The following is a 27,597-nucleotide window of genomic DNA, read 5'->3' on the forward strand; positions in this document are numbered from 1 at the left end:
CGCTCTCCAGCACCCCCTCCAAGGACTCCAAAAAGGGTGGGTACTCTGAACTGCTGTTTGGTGCATAGGCACAAACAAGTCAGGACCCGTCCCCCCACCCGAAGGCGGAGGGAGGCTACCCTCTCGTCCACCGGGGTGAACCCCAACGCATGGGCGCCGAGCTGGGGGGCAATAAGTATACCCACACCTGCTCGGTGCCTCTCACCGTGGGCAACTCCAGAGTGGAAGAGAGTCCAACCCCTCTCGAGAGGACTGGTACCAGAGCCCAAGCTGTGTGTGGAGGCTAGTCAGACTATATCTAGTCGGAACTTCTCGACCTCACACACCAGCTCGGGCACCTTCCCTGCCAGAGAGGTGACATTCCACGTCCCTAGAGCCAGCTTCTGTAGCCGGGGATCGGATCGCCAAGGTCCCTGCCTTAGGCCGCCGCCCAACTCGCACTGCACCTGGCCCCTATCACCTTCGAGACCCACCTCCAGGCCTGGCTCCAGAGGGGGGCCCCGGTGACCCGCGTCCGGGCAAAGGAATCCTAGATCCATTTGATTCTTTCTTCATAAGGGTTTTTGGAGCCGTGCTTTGTCTGGTCCCTCGCCTAGGACCTGTTTGCCATGGGTGACCCTACCAGGGGTGTGAAGCAACAGACAACTTAGCTCTCTCCAGTGTCATTAATGGTAAAGACAGTTTGAGTGACAAAGAAGGATCGTTTGTAAAAGAAACAAAAAAAGGAACGCTGAAGACACTAAGATGCATTTGCGTTAGTTTTCATGGAAAAGGCATATTAAGTAACAGGAGAAAAATCCTATATATCCAAAAATGTCAAACATACATGATGGATAACAAATGGCATCAATTCAAATACTCAACAGTATTTTATTTATTTATATATATATATTTTAAAGGAAATTCAGTGGGTCATGTCGTTACCGTTGTTGTTCAAATTATATGAAAATGACTCGTATATAGGTATGCCATTTTGTTTTCTCCTTCCAGGCAACTTTCCAAACCCGTGCAGGGGGGAGGTGTGCACTTTGACTCCTGAGGAGGAAGCTCAGTTCGTCGGGAGCGGATGGAATTGTGTGAAATGGAGGCTCCTGCTGCCTCTTCGGAAGGTGGGCTCCATACAAATCAACATATAGACAAGGGCTGGTGTATATTTGTGTGCATGAGTGAGTGCAGCTGGGTCCAGATGCTAACCACATGTTGCTTGTGGAGGATCAGCCCCCCGCCCCGTCACTCACGTCCGTTTCGGCATTGCGCCCGACGGAGGAGTCGGCCTCCTCCGACTTTGGGGCCGAGCCGTATCCGTGGCGACTAATCGCTCCAAACTCTGACCCTTTGTCTTCTAATCGGCGAGCGGCATGTCTCCACTCACAACAATAAAAGTCATCACTTCCTGTTGACCTTTCAAATAAAAAAAATCTGCAATGTGGTGAGAATGTTGACGAGCTTATAAGGAACAACCAATCAGAAGAGGATACATGTTACGGCCTATGCGTCCATTTCCCATACAGGCAAACAATAGATTGGTCGCCAGTCAATGTCAGGACACATATAGACACACAATAGCTTTTGTTCCTTATTCTCAATAGTTGCTGGTAATTTTGAATTTTTCAGTTCAGCTTTTAGCCATTTGGGGCGGGCGGACCAATCGCCCCTTCGCCCCTTCATCACAAAAGCCAGCGTTTGTCACAACAACAAAAGTGTGCGCAACAGTTCACACTCGACCCGCTTTTCATTGTCGAGGTCCATCGGATCCCCCCAAAGTCTGCCCGCTCACTGTGTTGAGGGTTTTACCCTCAAAGGTCATGTGCTTCCTTATCAGTCCTGAAAAGGCAACGCATTTCTCTTCAGCCAATCAGGAAGCAGCAAAAAAAAGTACCATCCACGGACAACAAAACGGGGAGGTTGCTCCCCTCTTTAATCTGGCCCACCAAACATTTAAATCATCAAGAGTCCTGTCCAATTTGCTGCTTTCATTCAGGACTGGGTATTCGATTTCGATTCTTTAGGTTGTGATTTGATATTAATTTAAATGCCTCGATGTCGACTTTGTAAGAAGTCGAAATAGACACATAATTAGAGTGAGTACCTGATGACAATGTTTAAATATGTTTTCAGACCATATAACAATACCCACAGACATATATTCTTTATCCTCTACGGAGAACAAGTAATATTACTGCCGTACTGAGAAGCCGAGAGAGGAGATGAGTCCAGTTCAGTATATCTGTCTTATCCTGCCCCCAGGTGGCCAAGGTGTGCACACCAGAATGAGCAGTAGGAGAATTGCTGGAGAAAGTTAATTATTTTTAATTATGTCATTACTGTATGTTTATATAGAGTGCTATTTTTCTTATTAAAAAAATTACAAAAATGTGTTGTTTTTTTGGGATGCTGGAACGGATTAATGGCATTTCAAACCATTGCAATGGGGAACGATGATTTGAGGCACATGTGTTTTGAGTTACGAGTGGGGTAAAGGAACAAATTCAGCTCGTATCGCAAGGCACCACTGTATAAATGTACGCTCCAAGTATGTCGACTCAATGGCTATTACACGGTCTAGTACACATTACAGTCTACAATAGACAAACACGCACTACTGAAAAGCTTGACTATCACGGTAAATGATTGAAATGCAATTTCTTCTTGATCATCAAATGTCAGCGAACATAACAGATGAACAATAGTCTTGAGAATGCAGATGCAGCCCCTCCCCCACACAATGAATAAGACGAGGGGCGTCGGGACGCCTCCTTTGTGTCCCCGAACTCAAACACAATAGAAGCTCTTCACGAGCGACGCTTACTGCTCCACTTCCACGTTGCACACATTTGGAAGGTTTCCTACAAAAAAAATCTAATTAATAATAAAAAATAATAATAATAAAGTTGCAGCAATTAATCGACAACTACTCGATTACCAAATTAATTGACAACTATTTTGATAATCTGTTAATCGTTTAGAGACATTTTTTTTTAAACTTAAAATTGTTCAAACCGGAATTTCAGCCTCTCAACAGTAAATATTCTCAGATTTCTTTAGTCCTCCATGAAAGCAAGCTGATTTGATTTTTATGTTTAATCAAAATAAGACATTTCCAAACATTTGCTTTTACTTTGGAAATCAACGGTCAACATTTTTGCCGGTTTTCAGACAGATATTACAGACCAAACCAAGAACTAAATCAAAATCAATTTATGTGTGTGCATTCTCTGCGCAGTCAATTTGAAATAATGTCCTGTTTTTCCATAAAGGGATGGAAATAAAAATTTTCTTTTTTTGATTAATTGAAAAAATTATCGACAGATTAATTGATTATTATTATAATGGTTAGTTGCAGCCCTGAAGTTAAGCACTGTTAATGGTAAACATTAAAAGCAATAAAAAAAGTTTGTTAATTTTGACCCTTCGTTAGCCTAGTGACTAGTGGTTACCAGAGCTGCATTGCATTTTTGAGGTTCTGGGTTTGAATCCCATCTGTGTGGAGTTTGCATGTTATCCCCATGCTCACATGGGTCTTTCCTTGCACCCTCCCAAAACATGTCAGCATTTTAGCTTCATTGGAGACCAAGAAATTGTCCCTTTGTGTGAATGAGTGGGAATGTTGGTTTGTCTATTTGTGGCAGGCGACCAGTCACAGGTGGCAAAAGTAATGTACTCATACTCTGTACTTAAAAACTCACCAAAGAGGCCAAAAAGTCTGCCAAATTTGAATGAATAAAAAAAAAATAATACAATTTTTAAAAAAAATCTCCATGTATGTAAAGTAAGGATCTGAAATCATGAAAAATAAGGGCTGCCCTCGAGCTGCAGGACTGTGTGGGTGTTTCTGTTGAGGGCACTGGAGACAGCCCTTCACCTGTTAATCAAATACGTTCGCTGGTACGTTGTGTGTTCAAGTGTTTGAGCCCGTTTTAGCCCTCCCCCAAAAAAATCCAGCCCGCCGAGACGTTGACAAAGAGATTTAAGCTATATTTCAAGAATTCAGTGCTAAATTGTTGTCAGTCTTCGTTTCACGTTTTCAGAACTTACCTTCACATTTAATGCATCCAGAAACAAAACACGAACATGACTTCGGTGCGACTTTAGGTAGAAGTTCAGATACTTAAAAAGTGCAGTCTATAAAAGAATGGACGCATATCAACTTTTGATTATTTTGGAGTCTTACTGCTTTGAATGTGACGCCACTTCCTGATTATAGTAACAATTCGCGTTGAGTGACACTTTCTTTTGGGAATCAGTGTCAGGCAAAAATAGCCAAAGAAAACTTCAGGCAATTCCAACAATTTTTTTACCCCTCAACATTTTGGTCCAATTTCAGATTGGTGAAGTTTAAATTTCATTTTGTGTACTACTGACACTTAAAATGTAAAATGTTTGATTTTACTGCAACTTGAGCCTCCACAGATCATATTCAAGATTCAACTTTCAAAATATTTGTCATGTGCACAGGAAAAACACAACAGTAACACTGAGCAATTAAATTCTTACTTTGCCAGTCTCCCTTCACTTAAAGAAAAAGACAAAACCAAAGAACAATTATAAATCATGAAAGTTAAACACTGAAACAAAGGGGGGCACTTTACAATTGTGAATAATCACAATTTTTAAAAGCATTTCAATTTTTAAAAGCATTTTATATGAATTCTATTATTCAGCTTCGAATTTAAGCATCATGGAAGCAAATGATATAAAAAGTGTCATAAAGCAACAAACATTTAATGTTAATATAGAACATTATTGGTATAATTTGTCACTCGGTGACTTTTGATCTGAAGGATTTCAATTCAACGAAATAAAAAAACAATTCCCATTGAAAAGTGGCAGAAAATGTATTGGGCGGGCACTGGCTATGATTGGCTGTGAAAGCGACAAAGGCGGGAAGGAAACTAAAAAAAAAAGCTGCGCTGCGATTGGCCGAGACACCAAAAAGGCGGGCGGTCGTACAGTAAGACGTGCTGCGATTAGCCGACGGCAGCACGGTGGCGCTCACTTACCGGTGCGTTAAGAAGACGCCGGCCGGGCGGTTTGTCTGAGGTGGTAACTCACGAGCTCCACGCTCGCTCGTTCGCTGTGTCGGCCACGCGAAACGGAACCGGGCCGGCTGGTTGAAAAGCGTGGCAGTCGGAGGTGACATAGGCTGGCCACCATGCTGAAGCAGCAGCAGCAGCAGCAGCAAAAAGCGGCGTCTCACGTTAAACGGCCCATGAACGCCTTCATGGTTTGGTCCAAAATGGAGCGCAGGAAGATCATGCAGCAGTCGCCCGAAGTGCACAACGCCGAGATCTCCAAGCGGCTCGGCAAGAGGTGGAAGTCGCTGGACAAGTCCGAGAAGGGTCCGTTCATCCGCGAGGCTGAGCGGCTGCGCCTACAGCACATGGCCGACCACCCGGACTACAAGTACCGGCCCAGGAAGAAGACCAAGACGGGCGAGGCCGCCGACAAGAGCGGCCGAGGAGCCAGCAAGCGGTCGAACCCGCAGCAGCGGCAGAGGCAGAGGCCGAGGCCGAGGTGCCGCTTCGTGCTCAAGCGGGACTTCAACGACTCGGACGACGACGAAACTGCCGCAGAACCGGAAGAAGATTCGGTTCGGCTCTTCTACAGCTTAAAGAACATGACGCGCCAGGCCACCGGAACCTTGTACCTGGCCTCTTCGTCGTCGTCCTCGTCTTCTGGGTCCAATTCGTCGTGCTGTGGAGACGACCTGGAGCGCGACCAGCAGGACCCGTTCCCAACCAGCCCCGCCCCCTCGGAACCGGGCAACCTGAGCCTGTCTCTAGTGGACAAAGACTTGGACCTGAGCGGTACTGAGCGGGGCCGCGGCTCTCACTTCGAGTTTCCGGACCACTGCACGCCCGAACTGAGCCGGATGATAACCGGAGACTTCTCGGACCTTCTGTTCACCTACTGAGCCGAAAGTGCCGAAAATGACGGTTTTACCTCAGTTTTCCTTTTCACCTGGACTTGGGACTTTTCTTTGCTCCTTTTTAAACAAAAGAACATTTATTTTCCGATGATTTTCACGCACTTGTTGCAGTTTGATTTTAGTGCTGCGAGGTTTTCTGTTGGTCACGTGACAAATAAGATTTTCTGTTCCGTCTTGTGAAATTTGAAAAACGTGTGACAGAAGAATAAATCGGATGCAACTCAATCTCATTTTTATTCTTAAATACGTCACATCTTCATGCACCTTTTTTTTCTACTTCATGACATGCACATTATACTGATACTGTACTTCATTAGTTGCTAACATTGACATTTTAGAAATACTTATTGGTTATGTCAGTAAGATCTTGAGTTGTTCATCACATCCATCAAGTCACAGAGGGCGGGGCTAAAGTGAAGGGAACACGACATTGGGCAGACTGCCTGTTAATCCCAAATGTTTGTAAACATCAAGTTTCAGCACATGTTGACCTTAGGTTTTAAAACAACAATTTTCATAAAACATCTAAACCCCCTACCTTTTTTTTGCACCATGGCCCAGTTTCACGTGAAGCAATACTTTGCCAGATCGGCATCTTTACACTAAATGTAGTTGTAATTAATGGGACGTTCCCATTTTAGAGTAATTTTTCTTTTTGGCAGTCATCTTTTTTCTACCAGCGCCAAGACGAGCAGTTTGACGTGCACCAAGGTGCAGATTTTCAAAATATAAATTTTCAGACTGATGATCAATCATTTTTTTGTTCAGTCTTGATGTGCAGTACCAAATGGTCCATGGACCGGGCATGGGGGTTGGGGACCGCTGACATAAACAACATCAAGCACGAATTTGGTGTCACAACAAGTTAGCTCACGTCTACACACAAAAACACCAAACATGAGAAGGGTTGCAGAGGTGTGGAACATTTACAGAACGTTGAGCTGGGGAATTTTGGAAATAATCCAAATTGAAAACTCTCCATGGGAAGCTATGAGAATTTAGGGTAAAATGAAGCCTGGTATCACATTCAAGCATAAATATAACATGCATACAAAACCTTGCCTCTCCTTGCCCACACACGAATTACAGAACCTTAATTGCAATTTTTTTTAATTTTTTTTTTAAAACTCATGCGCAACGCAAATTTTGGCTCAGAGCACAAAGCTAAAAAATATCGACCTGGCGAAAGCTCGTAACTTGAAAAACGCAAGTCGGGGCACCCGAAAATCCAGGTACCACAACTGTACTTGCAGGCAATCTGCTTGTTTTAGTCTGGATTATGTCCAATGTATCCCCCCCCCCCCCCCAACTTTACAGTGGATCACCCGCATAGTCACGGGTCAGCGATTCAGCAATTTGCAGATTTTAGTGGGAAATTATCCCATTATTTGTGGTATTTTTTTCCTAATCCACTGCTATATTCACATTTTTCAGAAGAAAAAAGTGGGTTTTTTTCATGGCAATTATAATGAGCGTCAATTATTCGCAGATTTTCTCTATACACGGTGAGGCAATGTCCTTATCCCCCGCGGATAGCGGGGTCCACTGTATTTCAGTTCCTTCTTGAGAGCCAACGTTCAATTTTGTAAATTCATGATTATTCCCATGGAAAGTTCCCAACTTTGAAAATTCCTAAAATTTTGCAACCCTAATCATGAGTCACATGATGCTGCAGGTTTGCCATTGGTCACAGGATGCTCTCCCGCTCCTCTCCGAAGGTGACAACATCGGCTGCCAGGGTGCACACCTCCGGAGGATCTCCTGGCTTCAGGCCCCTCTTCAGGTGGACTACCCGCACGTTCTCGTTGTTGGGGCCCGGCCGGGTGGTGGTGGTGGTGCTGGACGTGGGCGGGATGATGGCGTCGCTGGCGGGGGAGGCGGTGTTGGTGTGCGGCGTCTGGCAAGGGTGCTCCCCTTGCTGAGCGTTGGTGTTGTTGTTGAGGGTGACGCTGCTCGGTGTGCGGTTTAGGTTCCAGGTCTTGGCAGCGGGCCAGGTCTCCTCAGGGCTGCAGATGGACATGCGGGTCTCGGTGGGGTCCTGGAGGGCGGCGGGGAGGGCTGCGGGGGGGCCTCGCTTCCGGGCGGTGCCGTCCTCGTTTAGCTGGATCAAGTCGGCGCGTTCCGTCTGCGACAGGTCAGCTTCCTCATCCTGCAGCGAATGGTTGGGCGAGCTCTCGTTGGAGCGCACGCCCGAGTCGGACGAGTCCTTCTTGTCCAACGTGGCATCTGACAAGTAATCCTTCCCCTTCAGGGCCAGGGAGCAGCCGGCCACTTTGGCCTCAGCCGCCGCCTTCCCGTCTTTCAGCAACAGGGTGTCGGACTCCTCGGATTCCTCGTCATCGCTGGTTAGCTTCTGGTAGCGCAGACTGCCACCACCACCTGCCTTGGTACCTGGGAAAAGGCTGCCTCGGTCTGCTGAGGTCTTGCGGGCCAGTAAGAACTTGGAGGAGCCATGGTCTCCTTTTTCATCTTCTTCGGTGATAGGATCCAGTGCTTCGCCACTGTCGGTGTTGTCGGACGGCGCTTTACCGCCACCCCTCTTACTCGCGAAGGCCTTGCGCCCGTCTTGCTCGGCACCATCCTTGGTGCCCTGGTCTAAAGATGGCGTCATGAAATGTCCAGGCTGGGGCTGGACCAGTTTATCGCCGCCACCCTCCAGCTGGGCCATCTGGGCGATGTACTCCTGGTAGGCGCATCGGTACTCGGCCTGCTGCTTATCCGTCAGTTTGGCGATGTCGTTGCTGGATTCCTGCGAATTGAGGCTCGTGATGCTGCCGGTACGCTGGGGGCCGCCCTGGGGACACACAAACAAACGCAAACCAGCATGGTCACATGACAGAAAGATGTGTCCCCGACTAGTTAGCACTGAGCCTGCAGCCAACGTTACATCAGAATAGTTCAACTCATTGGAAAGTTTCCTGACCATCCATTGCGCGTTGGCATATCTGGGTGGCGGCTGCTCGTCCAAGCCAATTGTGCTGAGGTCATCGAAGCTCAGAGTGAAGCTGTACATAGGGGACATGTCGCTGGGGGCGTTGCCGGTACGGGGCGGTGCCGTAGCCCGCCGGCCCACCTCAGGATGGACCCCCGCTACGCTGCCTTGCTCGCTGGCAGCCTCCTCGTACAGCACCTGACTCTCCACCTGACGCATTTCCAGCACCTGTGAGGACAGGAAGTGAGGTCAGGACCTGTTAGTGTGGCGAGTGTTTGAGCGGCACACTCACGCTGGCTCGGAAGAGCTGCCAGTCTCCAAAGTTCATGTTCATTTCCTTCTTCAGCTCGTCCAAGTTGCACTGCGACAGGACTCGGCCGTTCACGTTGGCCTAAACAGCAAGAACACAATGAAGATCACGGACCTCAAGAACATCATAAAGATGAAGATTTACAGGAGTCAAACTCATTTTAGGTCAGAGGTCACATTCACCCCAATTTGATCTCAACCAGTCCTGACAAGTATATTTGTGGCTGAAAAAGCTATAAGTAATGAGAAATTTACAAATTGTTCCCATTAATTTGGTGCAAATAATTACAAGTACCTGTACATTTTGAAAACATTCACATTTATTGATTATCTTGTTCCAAATCATGGGGAATCTATTTCTTAACAAAAATGAGATCAATTTCAACATTATGAATCAGTTCTTTTCATTTATTCATGCAACTTACAGATAAAAGTGGATCTATATATGTATATATATATGTATATATATACATATATATATACATATATACATATATGTATATATATACATATATATATATATATATGTATATATATACACATATACATATATGTATACATATACATATATATATACATATATATATATACACATATACATATATATATATACATATATACACATATATATATATACATATATACACATATACATATATACACACATATACATACATATATACATATATACACATATACATATATACACATATACATATATACACACATATATATACATATATATATATATATATATATATATATATATATATATATATATATATATATATATATATATATATATATATATATATATACACACACATACACACACAAATACAAGTCGTGGCAGTGCATGAAAAAAAACACCCAAAAGGCTTGCACCCAACCAACTTCTTTTGAACTGAAGCTATTGACTGATATTTTGCTATATTCAGTGTCTTGAAATCTGTCTAAAGGAGATATTCATTTTCACAAAACTGTATTCTTGACAGTGGAAAGGTGGCATAGGCTTACTTTGCGCCTGAAACTTGACATCTTTTTGTTTTCAAAAGTACCAGGTGTCAAATCGTGAGTAGCACCCAATTTTCACAATGTCATTTAAGTGATAAGTGGTTTGTTACGTGGTCATCAGTGCACCCTCCAGTGGACAAAATTAGCAACAAGTTACTTTTATTGAAAAAAATGCAATTATGTTTTCTCTATCCTCACGGGCCAGATTAGACCCCCTGACGGGCCTGTTCTGGCCCGCGGGCCGTAGGTTTGACACCCCTGATCAAGAATAAGAACAATGTTGATCACAATGACGTAGGGCTGCAGAATTTATTGAATTTTAATCGTGATCATGGATTTTGGCTTCCACAATTAAACTAGTTTAATCTATGTTTTTATTCCAGGCGAGTGACGTTAGTAAGTCCTATGTAAAGTGGCAGAGAGCCCTGCAGGGAAAATCTCTGATGGCAGAGAAATAGTTAATGTACTAGAGAAGAAATGCGTGATTCCTTTGTGCAATTATTTCTTCAAAGTGGCAATACCGACATCTTATGAAAAACAACAGCATTCAGGCCGGTCTCCTGTAGAAAAGAAAAAGTCAAGCCAGCCGCCACAACAAATGTTCATACTATGCATTGCTAATGCCGCCCCGCCTGATGATGGACATTACTAATGCATGGTATGAACAATCATTGTGGCGGCTGGCTTGACTTCGACTGGAGGCTGGCCTAACCGCAGTGAAAAACGCCGGGAATTAACAGAGGGGGGAATCACAACTGTCAAGTTCTTTGCAGTTTGTTACCCCGACTGAATGAGAAGTCAGCGCTTGAAGCCTCATTTTTCTGGTTTAGTTTAGCTTACATAACTGCATCTGCTTCTATGGAGTTGCACTTTGTGATTGCACTCTGCAGTAGCATATTTATTCAGTATAGCGCTTGGTAAATTAGAAACTGTTGAATACATTTCCATCTTGTATCATGTATTGTTATTTAAACTTTCATTTTGTACTGAAAACATGTTTACATATTGTTTGTTGAAAAGTAGTGCAATACAAATACAGATGATTTCCTGAGCATGAGAAATAATTGTGATTAATAATACTGATTAAAATATTGGTCCAAATAATCATGTTTATCAATTTGGCCATAATGGTGCAGCCCGACGATGACGTGCGTGGCTCACCTTCCTGATGGTGGCGGTGTAAGCAACCAACATGCTGTGGTCGATGCCCTGGAGTTGTCTGACGCGCTCGCACACACCGTCCGTTGTCATGGCGCTTAGGAGGATGGCCGGGGACGCCGAAACCACAGACGCGGAGCCCTGAGGGTGACACAACGGCTTGTTATTTGTTAAAGTCGTCTCTATGGCGACACCTTTAGTCATGTGACCCCCAGGAACGCTTTTTGAAGGGATTCGAGATGTTCCTAACCATAGACATACAGGTATATTAGTAGATGCCTTGTTTGGTGTCGTGTACTTTTAATTTTTTCTGTAAAGTGGAAAAAAAAAAAAGTCAGAAAATAATTTTGGGGATTTTTGTGGCAAAATACTGTTAACGGTTTTTATAGTATTTATTGTATTGTATCATCTCTTTAATTGACACAACGAACGGTCACTGTCGGCCGTAACAATGGAAACAACAACAACAAAAAACTACTGTTTCGCCAAAGTAGGACTAAACACGGGATCATCATCATCAAGCCCTCAGCGCTCAAGCCAGTGTCTATGTCTATAAGTCTATGGTTCTAACCCCTACGTATGAGATGTTTGTGATAGATGAAAGCGAGGAAATGTTGCCAACGTAGGATGAGACTCACTGAGGCTGAACGTGGTGGTACTTACACTTGCAGAGGCGTCGCGGGGGGCTGCGCTCTTAGCGAGCATGCGAGGAAGGAGGTGTGATGGGTAGGCCGCCACCAGGGGGCGTGGCGGCTGGTGAAGGTGATGGTGGTGGTGAGGGAAATATGGCTGAGGCAGAAAGAAAATGAACACAACACAAATGAAACATGAACGTGACAAACGATGGATGGGAAGCAAGGGCTGTCCTCACACTGCCCGCCGCGTCTTGACTTTTTTCCCCTTTCCTCGCTCTTCCACCTTCTCATCATGCACACGTGCATACTCACAGCTGACAACAAGGCACTCTAGAGTTGCCACACCAGCGGATTATCCGAAGGGAAGATGCATTTTCGGGGTTTAGGCATTGCTAGCTAGCTAACCACCAAGTTTGAATTGAAAATATCCACCAATAAGCTTGTAGGGCTGAAATTCTGAGGGGTTCTCCGAGTCGACATGTCCAAATTACTGTGATGTTTCAAACGGTGTCTGTTGCCTTGAAAACTCGACTTAAATTGCGCAAATTGAGAATGTTGTTGTTAGAAGAGCAGTGTGGGCCGAGAATAGGTCATGTCCTTTAGTAATCAATATTTTTTTTCTGAATTCATTGGTTATATTCGAATTTAGAGACGTTTGTTTGAAGTGCTCATTCCATATTTTTTAGAAAACTCCGCAAAAATGGCAGCCAGTCATCAGGTTGCTACCATATAGGGCACGAGCCTAAAACTCACCCTGTTGTAGAAGGGGTGCTGGGGTCCGGACATGCCGCTGTAGTAGCTACTGTGAGGCGGTGCAGGCGAGACCACGGCCCCCGCCGGCAGGTTGAAGGGTCCGCTGAAAGAGGCGGACGGCGAGCACGCCGACGACACCTGACTGTACATGGAGGTGGGCCGGGGCTGGACCTCCTGCACGGTCGGGTAACCCACGGCGCCCAGGTTCACCTGCTCACGGGCCGCACGCACATCTGGGTACGATACGAGGAAGCGTGTGAGGACAAGGAGTGCAAACAACAGGATGGCAGCATGAGGAAATAAAGAAAAATGTAGAGAAGTAAAAAAGATGCAGAAAAGGACATATACAAGGATGAGTGATAAGTATGCACAGAAGGAGACAGGAAGGAGTAGAGGATGTAGGGAAGGAAGGGCATGAAGGAGGATGTAGAGAAGAAAGAATGGGTGGAAAGAAGATACGGAAAGGAAATGGATGACATGAAAGGATGTAGAAGGACTTAAAGATGAATGAAAACAAGGAATGCTGAGTGAAAAGGATGTAGAGAAGAAAATGTGGATGACAGAAGGTAGAAAAGGATCTCCAGAAGGACATGAATAGGGATGCAGAGAAGGACGTAAAGAAAGATGAAGGAGGAGGATGTAGAGAACGAATGATGTAGACAAGGACGGAATAAACAAAGGACGATGGATTAAGATGTAGAAAAGAAAATGGAGATGGCAAGAGAAGTATGTAGAGAAGGAAAGCGGGGAAGGATATAGAGTAGGAAGGCAGTGAAGGAGGGAGAGAAGGCTGTAGAGAAGGAAGGTGAAGGACATACAAAAAGAAGTAGAGAAGAAAAATGTGGATGACGACAGAAGCATGTAGAAAAGGAAGGTGACGGATGCACAGAAGGTGGTGTGAAGGTACCAGCAATGATTTCTCGCAGTTTGGGGTCGAGGTTGACGGTGCAGGGCAGGAAGGTGCGTATGTCCCTGGCGGTGAGAACGGGCGTCCGCGAGGACAGAAACACCTCAAAGCTGCGAACGTCCCCGTCGATTTCCAGCAGAGGTTCCACGTCTTTGGTGGTCGGGATGTTTCTCAGCACCCTGACAAAGACAAACGTCACCTTTGACCCGTCGCGGGCCCGAGCGATCCGTTCCAGCAGCAACCGCTCACCTCTCGTAAATGTTCTTGAGGGTGGCCTGGTCGGGAACGCCGTCGCTCTCCTCCAGGAAGAGGATGAGCCAGGACGTCCTGTAGGGCCACTGCTCCGTCAGGTTGATCCACGAGGCCAGACGGTCCCAGTTGAACGAGATCTGATTGGCTCTCAGCAGACGGCCTGCGCGCAGTTAAACCGGATCTGATTGGTGTGAGCGAATTGAGGCTAAAAACTAAACTTAACTTACGCCCCTTAAAAACATGCCATTGGGGCTGTCAAAAGGTTTTTGTTTGGCAATAAATTAAAACAACAACTCTTGCGAGCACAAAGGCAATGTGAGCCACATGCTATAGTTGATGATACATGGGTAATTTTAATAGAATATGATCAATAACGGTGACATGGCCCACTGAATTTCCTCTTGAAAGGCAATTAATCTTACTGATATCAGTATTTGAATTCTTGACAGTTGTTATGCGTCAAAAGGTCATATTTGTTTAAAAAAATAATAATTTAAAAAAAACTAATTTTCTTTTAACTTTTAATGTCAAAATGTCTTTACTTTTAGGTGTCTGAAAGGTTTCATGATTTGCAAAAAGTTTTCTGAAGATGTTAATTACATTATTGGATATATATATAGGATTTTTATCCTATTACTTATGATGCCTTTCCCATGGAAACTAACACATTTGCATCTTGTCTTCAGAGTTCCTTTTTTGGTTCTCTTACAACCCCAATTCCAATGAAGTTGGGACGTTGTGTTAAACATAAATAAAAACAGAATACAATGATTTGCAAATCATGTTCAACCTATATTTAATTGAATACACTACAAAGACAGGATATTGTTCAAACTGAGAAGATATATGTTGAAACTGATGAACTTGATTGTTTTTAGCAAATAATCATTAACTTGTCACTTTATAGCTGCAACACGTTCCAAAAAAGCTGGGACAGGTGGCAAAAAAGACTAAGAAAGTTGAGGAATGCTCATCAGACACCTGTTTGGAACAACCCACAGGTGAACAGGCTAATTGGGAACAGGTGGGTGCCATGATTGGGTATAAAAGGAGCTTCCCCGAATTGCTCATTCACAAGACAAGATGGAGCGAGGTTCACCTCTGCGTGAGAAAATAGTCATAACAGTTTAAGGACAATGTTCCTCAACGTACAATTGCAAGAAATTTAGGGATTTCATCATCTGCGGTCCATAATATCATCAAAAGGTTCAGAGAATCTGGAGAAATCACTGCATGTAAGCGGCAAGGCCGAAAACCAACATTGAATGCCCGTGACCTTCGATCCCTCAGGCGGCACTGCATCATAAACCGACCTCAATGTGTAAAGGATATCACCACATGGGCTGAGGAACACTTCAGAAAATGCAAAGCAAAAGCCATTTATCAACAACACCCATAAACGCCGCCGGCTTCTCTGGGCCCGAGCTCATCTAAGATGGACTGATGCAAAGTGGAAAAGTGTTCTGTGGTCCGACGAGTCCACATTTCAAGTTGTTTTTGGAAATTGTGGACGTCAAAGAGGAGAGGAACCATCCGGACTGTTATGGAGGCAAAGTTCAAAAGCCAGCATCTGTGATGGTATGGTGCTGTGTTCGTGCCAATGGCCTGGGTAACTTACACATCTGTGAAGGCACCGTTAATGCTTAAAGGTTAATGCAGGTTTTGGTAAAACATTTGCTGCCATCCAGGCCATGTCTTTTTCATGGACACCCTATCTTATTTCAGCAAGACAATGCCAAACCACATTCTGCACGTGTTACAACAGCGTGGCTTCGTAGTAAATGAGTGCAGGTACTTGACTGGCCTGCCTGCAGTCCAGACCTGTCTCCCATTGAAAATGTGTGGGGCATTATGAAGTGTAAAATACGACAACGGAGACCCCCGGACTGTTGAACAGCTGAAGCTGTACATCAAGCAAGAATAGGAAAGAATTACACCTACAAAGCTTCAACAATTAGTGTCCTCAGGTCCCAAACGTTTATTGAATGTTGTTAAAAGAAAGGCGGCACGGTGGCCGACTGGTTAGAGCGTCAGCCACACAGTTCTGAGAACCGGGGTTCAAATCCTAGGCCCCGCCTGTGTGGAGTTTGCATGTTCTCCCCGTGCCTGCGTGGGTTTTCTCCGGGCACTCCGGTTTCCTCCCACATCCCAAAAACATGCATGAATTGGAGACTCTAAATTGCCCGTAGGCATGACTGTGAGTGCGAATGGTTGTTTGTTCCTATGTGCCCTGCGATTGGCTGGCAACCAGTTCAGGGTGTACCCCGCCTCCTGCCCGATGACAGCTGGGATAGGCTCCAGCACCCCCGCGACCCTAGAGAGGAGAAGCGGCTCAGAAAATGGATGGATGGATGGATGGATGTTAAAAGAAAAGGTGATGTAACACAGTGGTAAACATGACCCTGTACCAGCTTTTTTTGGAACGTGTTGCAGCCATAAAATTCTAAGTTAATGATTATTTGCTAAAAACAATAAAGTTGATCAGTTTGAACATTAAATATCCAATCTTTGTAGTGTATTATTTGACACGTCTTTATCATTATTAATCAAATTATATGAAAATGACCCATGTATGGATTTCTGGTTACATGAAGGACGCGAGTGACATGAAGCAACTAATCAGCTCAATCTGCCACTGACCGGTGACGGAGACGATGTTGAGGAGCCTCCTCATGCTCTGGGGACTGATGTCCGTGAACCAGTCTTCAGTCACCATCAGCTTGGACAAGTCAAACGACATCTGGCGAGTCACCGAGCGCTGCACTTGGCGCCGCCGGTACGTGTCCTGCACACATGGGCACACATCAGACTAGTCTCATATGCATGTACCGAGATTAGAATCGTTTAGGATTTTTCCTGTTTGAGTTTTTATTTCATTTTGACATATATTTGTTTTTATTTCATTTTAAAATGTTGCTGTTCAAATTCAGTTAGTTTTAAATATTTTTAAGCAGATAGTTTTTATCATTTTATTATTTTTTAAAATTCTTAAGTTTTAGTAGTTTTTCATAGTTTTATTTTTGTAACATGGGGTGTTTGTCAGGTCACAATAAGTATTGTGTAATAAAAACTAGGGCCTGACTGACATGGACTTCTTGAGACCAAAGCCAATTCTTATATTTGGCAGAATAAAGTTCCAAAAACCGATTAATCGGCCGATTAATTTAAAAAAATATGTAACGAATAAAATAACTTTTTTTTGGGTCCCTTAATGTTTACAACAATAAAGATATGAATTTCAGGCAGAACATTTGACGGTTTTACAATACTTTGTGCTTTAGTATTTATTTAACTTACAACATAGAAAAAAATCGACAAAAAAAAAACAAAAAAAACGGCAGATTATGTTTGTTTTATGTTGTAATGTATATTAAAAAAAATAAAATAAAATACAATAAAAAATCAAAAGCGCTAATATCAACCAAGTATAATATTGGCCACCCCATCAGTGGCAGTTTCTGATATGGGCGATATCGGCTTCTTCTGCTTCTTCCTTGACAATCACGCTGTTTTTATCGTTTAACAAAAGTGAAAAAGTCCAATATACTGTGTGTGGCGCCTCAAAACTCGATCCGGAGTCGCAGTCTTCGTCGCAGCACGTCGGTAGACGTGCAAGGCTAAATTGTTCAATGTGCAGGTGCGAGTCGCCAACTGTCATTTTTTCGCGATGGTCCATTCCAGTCGGGTTCGGCTATGTCGCACGGTTTGCATTGGGCCAAAGGTTAGATGCAGATAGTGTGGCCGTTCCGTTTCAGTTCAGATGGTTTTATCGTAAACATTCGTTTATATTTTGTTAATGAAAATATATTTTTTTAAATTTTAGTTTTTGTTCATCTTGATTACCCGTAAAAACCTTACCCGGCGGCTGAGGGTGGTCTTGCTGCCAAACTTAGTGAGTTCTCCCAAGCTGTGCTGCGACAACTTCCTGTCCAGCTCCTCATGCCATCCTCCACCCTCAGCGTTGGCTGCGTCCCCGTTGGCGGGCACGCCAGTGGTGCCGGTGCCGGCACCACCCATCTTCCTGGCAGTGGACAGGCCTCTGCTGTTGAGGAAGACAGGCAAGTGGACGATGTTCCTCATGTAGTCGTGTCCATTGACAAAGTCCCGCAGGACGGTGTTGAGGTTCTGGTTGATGGCCTTGATGATGATGTGTGGGTCGCTGGCGAAGATGGAGATGAAGGGACCTTTGGAGAACAGGACTCTCACCTGCGGGACCACGGACACCGTTTAATATGCGGTGAATTCTTGCTGCCTACTCTTGTGATTCCTAACCACGGTGCTGAGCGATCATCCAACTGGTGTGCTGCAGGAAATTTTTATATACAGTAAACTCCCGCCTATTATGAAGGCAACATACATCGCAGCGTCCTCGCATTTAAAGAAAATCTAATTATGTGTAAGACATTTATTTTTAAGGGTAATATTGTAAGATGGGTTTGAATGGATATGAAGTATTTTCATCATAGTTTAGGGTAAGTTTATGTTTCAGAACAGAATAATTCTTTATTGTCCACTGAGGTGGAAAATTGTGTTTGGCTCACCAAGTATATGACAAACATCATTAAAATGCAGATATTTGCATACAGTACATAACACCTATAATAAACACATTAAAAAATAGGAATACAAGTAAAGATACAATAAAAATAAAAATAAATAAAACATAGTAGTGGAGCAGCGGCAGTCGTAAATGTGGATTGGTCACTTTGTAGAGTTCAGAATCGTGATGGCACTTGGAATAAATTATTTTTTAAAAGTACCTTTGGCCAATGAAGCTGTGAAGCGCCTCCCAGACTTCAGAAGCTCACACTGTTTAAAACTATTATGACCGGCAATAAAAAAAAATAAATAAAAAGCGAACAGCGGGGGTTCTGGTATGTTATATTACGTAGATGGTCTGAATTATTTATTTGTTTATCCATCAATGCCAGTGACGTATAGTAAGAGGCAAAACAATTAAATGCTCTTTCACTCGATGGAATAAGGTACATTATTTAAATTGTGCCTTGATGCAGTAAAGGTTGGAAAAGACCGGGCTACCCTCTCAAAAATATTTAGAAAAAGTGCCGTCATCTCACCGTGTCGAGCATCTGCAGAACTTTATCCTGTTCACATGAGTCCAAGCTGTCGATGACCACCGCCAACCTAGTCTGATGCTGGGTGAAACCATCGATGGTTTTTGCCATCTTGGCCATGAGCTCCACCTCGGTCTTCAGAACCTGAAAGAGACGTCTGCTTCAGTCGGTCCTTTCCTGAGACAACACGGCAAACCCATCCCATATTGCCAAGGCACATCCTTAAATTAAATGGCGACAAGGTGAGTGTTAGTCCTGTATTGAAGTACAGTAATCCCATGCTATATCGTGGATTACTTCTTGCAGATTCAGTGCATCGTGGATTTTTCTTTATAGGTGAGTGTAGTGCAATTACTCACCTGCACATTTCTGATACAGTAGGCATTATTGGCTATTTGATTTTAATGTGGCAGCGGGCTCTTATTCTAAACAGACAAAGAAACCTCACTGAGTAATCTCAAGTCATACGTTGGGTAAATCACCAAATTGCTTGAGAATACACAGAACACGACCAAAATGACATTGTTTAAAACACAGGCCGCAGTTTTATGAAATAATTCACCAATACCAACCTTAGCCCGAATAAAAGCTAATGCAAACACTCATAACAATATGGACAGGAACAAATGCAAGTACAATGTTTAGCTTGACTTTATACAGTGACAGAATTGTAGTTAAAAACATCACCACTATAAATTCTGGGTTTCCATCATACTTTTCGGTGACTCCTATGCTGCAACCGTCAGTGTGAGGAACGGTGCCAACGCTTAAGGTAGGAAATCGCCTGTTGACACTATGTCCGCATGGGCTGTCGTTCACGTCACTAAAGCACAGAGCATGAAATAGGCATAATAGGCATGTCTTGTGTAGAGGGTGAGGATGGTCAAGTGCACAAATAACTATGCCCCTCTAAAGTATCAGATATTAGAATTGTATAGCATGAAATGTATTCATTCATATAGTAATATAATAAATAATTGGTCGCTACATCACCGATTTAATTTATTGCGGGGTTTTCTGTAATGTAATCCCTTGCACAAATGAGGGTTTACTGTACTTCATACTTCAGGTATAGCATCCATGTGCGAATTTTGCTGTGGTGACAAATACGATGTCAAATCCTACTGCTTCCGTTGCGTGCAAATGTGCCAACTTCTGTGAACGCCCACGCTTCGGCTTAACTTGAAGAGAAAGCTCCTGACCTTCATGAAGCCTTCACTTTTGAGCTTGTGCATCTTGTTGGCGGCGCCATGCAGCCGCTTCCTCTGCGAGTTCAGCACAGAGTCGGAGACTCGCCACCACGTGCGGCAGTTAAGCAGGAGAGCCACGCCCACCACGCTGCCCAGCGCTATCAGGACGCCGTTGACCGTGTGGTTGTCGCCACCCACTCGGAAGACGGCCATCAGCGCCATGCCGCTCACCAAGCACGCCGTCACCAGCGCGCACAGCACAAACGACGGCACGCAGCAGGTCTTCTTCCACTTGCTTTTTCCTGCACCCACAGGAAATTGTTGTGCATGAGTTTTCGGCCGTACGTGTGTGTGTGTGTGTGTGTGTGTGTGTGTGTGTGTGTGTGTCTGCATACGTGCACCTTGTGTCTCGTCAGTTTTGAAGACCCTGAAGAGGCGAGTTGCGAGGAATCCAAACTCCCTCTCACAGGCGTCTGACAGCGTAGCAATCATTTCGGCCATAGACGTCTCGCCGCCGACGCTTGACAGTCGATTATAATCGGTGAACAGAAACCTGCAGCATGCCATGGCGTTACACTATTACATCACCATGCCAATTATGCCATTGTCATGACATCACTCTGACATAAGTATCACATCGATGACATAACTATGACATCATCATGCCCGTTACCTGACAGGTAGCGCTCGGGTGCTTTGCTCCGGGAGCTCCGGTGGGTTAACAAACATCAACTTGAGGAGAAGCTCCATGTATCCGACATGGCGGGCCAGGCGGTTGCTGAGGAGCCACGCCCAGTTCCAGTTGTCCCCCTCACGCCGGCCCCCAAAGTACACCACCACTGCGGGCCACAAAGAAGAAGGCCCATTAAGGGCAGAAGAGCACGACGATGTCGGCGGCGGTGCAGCACTCACCGAAGAAGACGTAGAGCAGCGCCAGCAGGCTGAGCGAGACGGCCACGGCCAACTTGGGGTCCAAGGTGAAGCCCAGCACCAGCGCCACGGCGCCGCAAACCAACAGAGAAAGGACGGCCGCCAGCCACGACAAACCCAACAGCGGCTCCATCTGCTGGCCCGCGAACGTCTTCATCTCGTCTGATCACGACACAAGCACACACAGTCTTTGGAAGTCACGTGTGTGCTTGTTGACCTGCACGGTTATAGTTTAACTAACGGTGGAGAAAGGTTTTGAAGTTATTTATCTTGGTCTCATATTTGTATATCCCAAAATCCAGCCGTTTGAACAGGGGTGTGTAGACTTTTTATTGCCACGATAGCTTCCCTTCAGCTCCATTGTTAACACTTGTATTACTGACGGTGTTTGTAGAAATAAATACATAAAAATATATACTACTGTTTTGTCTTAATTATTGGTGATGGGTGGCCTTTTTTGGCTTGAGCACCTGCCCCTCAAAATGTCTGCACTTGCCTGCATATTCATATTGTTTGTCCATGTGTCTGCGTGTGCGTGTGAGCATGTTCACGTGTGTGCGTTTGCGCACTCACCCTCAAGCTTCTTGAGCAGGAAGGACTTTCCGCTGCCCCACTGTGCGTAGAGACCCACGCAGATGGGCGGCTCCATGGTGGGCTCGCTGAGGATGTCGGCGAGAGCCGAGCTGTACAGGTCGTAGCCCAGCATGTCGCCGTCTGACTCGGTGGGCGACAGGTGACCTACGCGAGGGAACGGGCGCTTGTGAGCGAGCGAGCGAGGGGGCGGGGCGGTAAGGGCGGCGGCACATACGGGCGCCAAAGATTTGCGTGAGGATGCTCTTCTGGTGGCTGCAGTCGATGTTGTATGGCGTCTCGCCCGCCTTGTTGGGACGGTAGAGCAGGCGGCCGTCTTTGGGGTTCCTCAGGAGGAGTTCCGCCAATCGGCGGCTGCGTCCTCGGATGGCGATGTGGAGGGGCGTGTCTCCTTTCTGGGGAAATTAAAACAGGCGGGGAAATTTTCAGGGTGTTCAATGGATTGCACACGGACCGTTTGAGTCAGAATGTTGGCGGTGTCGATTCGATGCACTGAGAATGAAACGACCTGGATGAATGACAATATCTTTTATTTTGAAACCACGCTAATGTAACATTCACTTTATTGTAAACACATGCATCTATTGAAAAGCAACAAACAAATTGTTGAATTTATGGTTTTCCAATTTCAAAAGACGATCACAGAGTGTGGATATGCACATCTGTGTGTGTATGTACGTGTGTGTGTCACTGAGTGTGGATTCACTCATCACTGTGTATGCGTGAAACGGTTGTGTGGGTGTGGTAACATGTCACTGTGTGTGTGTGTGTGCGCGCATTTGTCCGACCTTGTCGACGGCCGACACCTTGGCCCCTTTGTCTAGCAGCAGCTCGACGATCTCGATGCTCCTCATCTTGGTGGCTTTGATCAGCGGCGTCTCGCCGTCCTGAAACAGGAAGCGGAGGCAGGCGTCGCTGCGACTTCCTGTTCGATCGTTCGGCGCAGCGCAGGCCTCGGGCGCGTCTCACCTTGGTGCAAGTCTCCGTGTCGGGGTTGCACTGCAGGATATCGCGCACCATGGAGGCATTGCCTTTCTCTACTGCCCAGTACAACGCAGTCTTACTCTCCTGAACACACGATCATCATCACCATCATCGTTTTCAGCATCATCAAGGTCACATGCGCGTGGCACTCACCTGTCCTCTAATATCGATGTCGGCGTATTTGTGCAGCAGAGCTCTGACGATTTCCACGTGACCCCCCCTCACCGCCCCGATCAGAACCGTGTCGCCGCTCTGCAAGCACACGCGCAAAGACACACCTTACTGAGTCACAGTTGTAGTAGACCCACATTACATATTATTTTAATTAAATCGGCCCATTTATCGGTCATTGGTATTTTACTCTGCCGAATATTGGAATATACGGACTATTGGAATCGACATCGGCCTAAAAAAAAAATATATACGTATGTTTGTTGGGCCCTATTCTCAAGGCACCATTGTAGGAACAGGAGCCGTGTGGCAGCGCCTTACCCGGTCGGGAATGTTGACGTAGGTGCCGGCGTCCAGGAGGTCCTGCACAATCTCTGTGTAGCCTTCTTTGGCTGCGATCATCAGCGCCGTGTTGCCATCTTTGTCCGTCATGTTGACGTTGGGGTTCCTCTTGAGGAGCTCCTTCACCACATCCGTGAAGCCGCCCTTCACAGCCACGATCAGCGCCGTCATGGAGTTCTGTCGGGAGGGAGGCGCGAGGTGGGCGTCAGTCGGGCGCAGCGCAGTCACCATGCGTCGCGATCGCTTGCGATTGACGCTTACCGCCCCGTCCTGGTCAACGTCGGCGCCATTCTCCAGCAGGTGCATGACACACTCGAAATGGCCTTTCCTCGATGCCCAGATCAGAGAGGTGGTTCCGTACTAACACACGGTGACCCACGAATATGTGCGCACGCATACAAACACACAATAACACGTGCACGCCCGCACACACACACGCACACACACACACCGTAAGAAACAGTGACACGTGCACACACATAGTGACACAAGGTGAAATACACACACAGTAATGCACGCACAGTGACACGTGCACATTCACAGTAACACACACACACATAAAGAAATTCACAGACAGTGACGCATCCACACACACAAAGTGATACAGTAAAATTCACAGTAACACACACACACAGTAACACACGCAGAGACACACAGTGACACATGCACACACATGAAACTGCGTCAAAAGGCTGCTGCGTGCATCGTCACCTTATCGGAACAGTTGACTTTGGCGCCGCTGTCCAACAAGAGTTTGACAACGTCCGCGTGTCCTCGCCCGGACGCCCATATGATGGGGTACACGCTGTACTGCTGGCGCAAGGGGGGTGGGGCGGCGAGGGTTTGGGGTCACACCAGATCTTTAACATCACCTGATACTGACTTGATTGCTGCGTGTCTGTGCGGAGGTTTCAACAGCGCCCTCCGCTGGCACATGTGTGCGCTACCTGTCCGGTGGTGTTGGGGTTGGCACCGTGCTCGAGCAGCACCTTGGTGACCTCCACGCGACCTTTGTAGGAGGCCCACATAAGCGCCGTCCATCCTCCCTGCCACACAAACACGACATTGAAATGACGGCACGTCGCCGCGGGACTGCCGGCGCCCGACTGGCCGCCGAGACGGAAAGGAAACGCACCACGTCGCGATGCTCGATGTAGGCGCTGTTCTCCAGCAGCTCCTTGACCACCTCCACGTGACCTTCTTTGGCGGCCGAGATCAGCGCCGACCAGCAGTCCTGACAACATACATAAACACACACAAAATACATCAATACACATACACACGCATACAGAGAAAATGAACAGAAAAATACACAAACACACACAAATGGATGCAGTCACAAACAAATGACAAATAACACACACACACACACACACCCATGAAACACAACCACACAGCCATACACAAACACATGCACACAATACACATTCAAAACTCAAATGCATGCATACACAAACACAACACACACGAAATACACACATACCCATGCAATACAACCACACAAAAAGACACAAACCCAAACACACGGTCACAACACACAGATACAACACACACAAACACCCACACCCAAAAGACATACACACACCCAAGCAACACAACCACACAAAAACACACAAATGCAAGAACGTACAAACAACACACACATGCACACACATTTGCATGCATACAGAAACACACAACAAACAAGACACTAAATTTATACACACACGTAACAAAACCACACAAACACATTTATACACACATGCAACAAAACCACACGAACACACACAATAAACACAAGCAAAATACATTCACACAAATACATGCACACAAACATACACAAAAAAGACAACACAACACGCACACAAAAAGACATGGCCATCCACACACACACACACACACACACATAAAACGTGCACATAAACACACATCATATAAACCCACACAAACATGCATGCACACATTAACACACACACAGACATTTAGAATGCCATCCGCAGCGCTCATCTTGTTGCCAGGCAACGACGCTGCTCCACAACGCAGTCCCTCGCCCCTCCTCCCCCACTCAGCAGCTTGCGTTTGTTTGTCTCACCACGTCGTCCAGGTTGACGTTGGCTCCCCGCCGGATGAGCTCCTGCACGATGTCCAGGCTCCCCTGCTCGGCGGCCAGCATCAGCGGCGTCTGTCCGTTCTGCCAAAACACCACCAAATCACTCACTCATTCGCTACTCCCTCATCACTATACGGTACACACATTTTTACATTGTGCACCTAGATGGTTCATTAAAAGTCCCTTGCATAAAAATCCATTTGCCCATTCTGATATTTGGCAGACCAAAATTCTGATAACCAATTCATAGGCCAATTAATTTAAAAATAAATAATGAATAAACTTAAGTCCCTTAACAATTACCAATGATAAAGATATGAATTATAGGCAGAACATTGGACTACTTTACGATACTTGGTTCTTTTGTATTTGTTTACCTTTGAGTGTATTTTAGTCTAAGTCAATCAAACTATCATACACTTTTACTGAAAAGCACCATTTTTCTTGATATACTGCGTACGCTTGCATATTTGCCGATTCACCTATTTGCAAATTGTTTTTCAATTTTTTGGGGGGCAGGGCGAACCAACCACCATTTTTCAAACGAAAACGGTTATTGGAGGTATATCTGTGTTTATCCAAGAATTTGTGGGGTTAAGAGAAAAAAAAATGTCAATGCAATTATAAAGGGAGTCAATTAATTAATTTGTATAATCATTTTGGCAGATATGTTTAAGTAGATAAATATATTTGTATAAATAATAAAATACTGTGTACTGTCTGTCTCAATTCACATTTACTTTCAAAAATATTTCTTTTGTCTGTTCATGAATGTCTATCCTGCTCTGCCGGCGACCTAAAGTGAGCTGTGCGATTGAGTGTGACACTGGGGCCTTTTTTCAAACCGGCAAAAGTCAGAAAAAAAAAACCCAAACAAACAAACAAACAAAAAAAACAGCTGATTTGTGCCGATTTATTTTTTAACAACATAAGACAAAGATAATGACATTCAAACAAACTCGGCCGATTCTGTTGTAAATTTAAAAAAAATAAAAAATGTTTGTACTGCGTATCTTTGTTGTTGTAAGCATTAAAAGATGATCAAATAAGTTATTTTATACATGATCCATTATCGGTCAGGCCCTATTTGACACCACCGATTAGCGGACAACCTACACTCACTACACGTCAGCAGCATTACAAATTGTCCTACTCAACTATATAGGTCACGATATTCGTAACACTACCTGTGTGACGCCAACGCCGTTAACCACGCTAGCATCGTTACGTACGTCGCTGCGTCCGTCCACTTCCTTGAAGCGGTCCAGATGGTCTCGCAGCGCCGTCACATTCTCCTCCTCCACGTAGCCGAACAGCTTCTGGATGGCCAGAGTGGTCATCTTGATGGACGTGGTGGTGTCCATGGTGGCCCTTCCTCAATACGCCCCCTGCAGGCAAATGCACACAAAACAGGTTGTCACTTCTGCCCCCTGCAGGCACATCCGACACACACAACGCGGCCTCCTGCAGGGGGAGTGGAAGTGATGCCGTCATCCACCTGTCACTGCATCACTTTTCTTAATGAAAAAAAAAATAATCTAAGTGATGTTTATTATCAACACGTCTTTAATCAAATTCACACATAAAAACGATAATCCGCTTTATTGCATCAAGTGATGCCGATTTGTCGTGCTTTGTTGTTGCCATGGCAACACGGCATAGAGCCATTACGCCAACGTCTGTCGTTGCGTAAACTGATAAATATATTAATATTAAAATAGAATAATATTTGCAAGATGTGGATAAAAAAACCGCGCTATTATTTATTTGAAAGTCAAAAGCAAAAATGGAATATTTCATTTTTGATGCTAATATGACGTCCATGCAAGCGTTCAACGTCGTCGAAATAACCTTCCAAATTCTCCGTGACATTGACATTGACGTTTAGACGTATCAGCACACAAACAAAATGGCGAAGGTCAATGAAAGTATTGACATAATAGCACATTTTGAGACTCAGTCTTGAAGCGGGTTTTAACCTGCCAGGTGTCAATCAAACAGCTCAAGGATGCTTGCTGCCCTTCAGAACGCGACAACCGCGTTTACCGGGAGAATCACGTCGTTTGGTTTGGGTCCAGTCGGTCTTCTTGGCTGTTCTGCGCGGTAGCGACGAAGATGTCGGAGGGTCTTTTTGGATTTCTGTCGTATGTCAGCTCAAGCTCCTTGTTCATCCCAAACAACAGCAGCAGCCATCTTGGTGGAGACAAGCCTGCCGCACGTCAAATACTGGCAATCACAAACATATTTCCGCTTACGTCTGACAAAGTAAGAGCACAGTACGCTACTTGTCGCTCAGCAACGTAAAACCACGAACTGTTATTCACCTCTCCCGTGCA

The 27,597-nt window shown here is 45.2% G+C and overlaps 2 protein-coding genes across 6 annotated transcripts; one reads left to right on the plus strand and one right to left on the minus strand.

Annotated features, from left to right (window-relative positions):
- Window positions 1–5,023: 5,023 nt before the first annotated feature.
- sox11b (SRY-box transcription factor 11b) lies at window positions 5,024–6,139 on the plus strand. The gene has a single exon (XM_061704492.1). It carries the CDS (start codon window positions 5,153–5,155, stop codon window positions 5,912–5,914), a length of 762 nt encoding a protein of 253 aa, XP_061560476.1. The 5' UTR covers window positions 5,024–5,152; the 3' UTR covers window positions 5,915–6,139.
- Window positions 6,140–27,468, minus strand: kidins220b (kinase D-interacting substrate 220b). 5 transcript variants are annotated; one of them, XM_061704488.1, is made up of 28 exons: window positions 27,308–27,468; window positions 26,494–26,649; window positions 25,244–25,342; window positions 24,308–24,406; window positions 24,120–24,218; window positions 23,884–23,982; window positions 23,434–23,532; window positions 23,152–23,349; window positions 22,813–22,911; window positions 22,645–22,743; window positions 22,464–22,562; window positions 21,893–22,070; window positions 21,658–21,822; window positions 21,067–21,246; window positions 20,828–20,993; window positions 20,556–20,707; window positions 20,167–20,456; window positions 18,968–19,108; window positions 17,748–18,095; window positions 16,530–16,674; window positions 13,887–14,049; window positions 13,638–13,816; window positions 12,731–12,963; window positions 12,006–12,131; window positions 11,346–11,483; window positions 9,154–9,252; window positions 8,853–9,089; window positions 6,140–8,723 (listed from the first exon to the last, which is right to left on the minus strand). In XM_061704488.1, exons 2-28 carry the CDS (start codon window positions 26,623–26,625, stop codon window positions 7,617–7,619), a joined length of 5,169 nt encoding a protein of 1,722 aa, XP_061560472.1. In that variant the 5' UTR covers window positions 26,626–26,649; window positions 27,308–27,468; the 3' UTR covers window positions 6,140–7,616. The 5 variants fall into 5 exon arrangements, with proteins under 5 accessions (XP_061560472.1, XP_061560470.1, XP_061560471.1 ...); XM_061704486.1 differs by having other exon boundaries at window positions 23,884–23,985; XM_061704487.1 differs by having other exon boundaries at window positions 23,884–23,985; window positions 27,241–27,323.
- Between the last annotated feature and the right edge of the window lie 129 nt (window positions 27,469–27,597).

The sequence above is a fragment of the Phycodurus eques genome, chromosome 18 (genome assembly GCF_024500275.1).
Source record: "Phycodurus eques isolate BA_2022a chromosome 18, UOR_Pequ_1.1, whole genome shotgun sequence".
NCBI classification, from domain to species: domain Eukaryota; kingdom Metazoa; phylum Chordata; class Actinopteri; order Syngnathiformes; family Syngnathidae; genus Phycodurus; species Phycodurus eques.

Bases quoted from the DNA above. Each gene is read 5' to 3' on its own strand.
- sox11b (XM_061704492.1), top strand. From the start codon at position 5,153: ATGCTGAAGCAGCAGCAGCAGCAGCAGCAAAAAGCGGCGTCTCACGTT.
- kidins220b (XM_061704486.1), bottom strand. From the start codon at position 26,625: ATGGACACCACCACGTCCATCAAGATGACCACTCTGGCCATCCAGAAG. The intron at 24,219-24,307 runs GTGCGTTTCCTT...TTTGTGTGGCAG, and splicing joins ACATCGAGCATCGCGACGTG to GGAGGATGGACGGCGCTTAT. The intron at 20,457-20,555 runs GTGCACGTATGC...CTGTGGGTGCAG, and splicing joins CAAAACTGACGAGACACAAG to GAAAAAGCAAGTGGAAGAAG.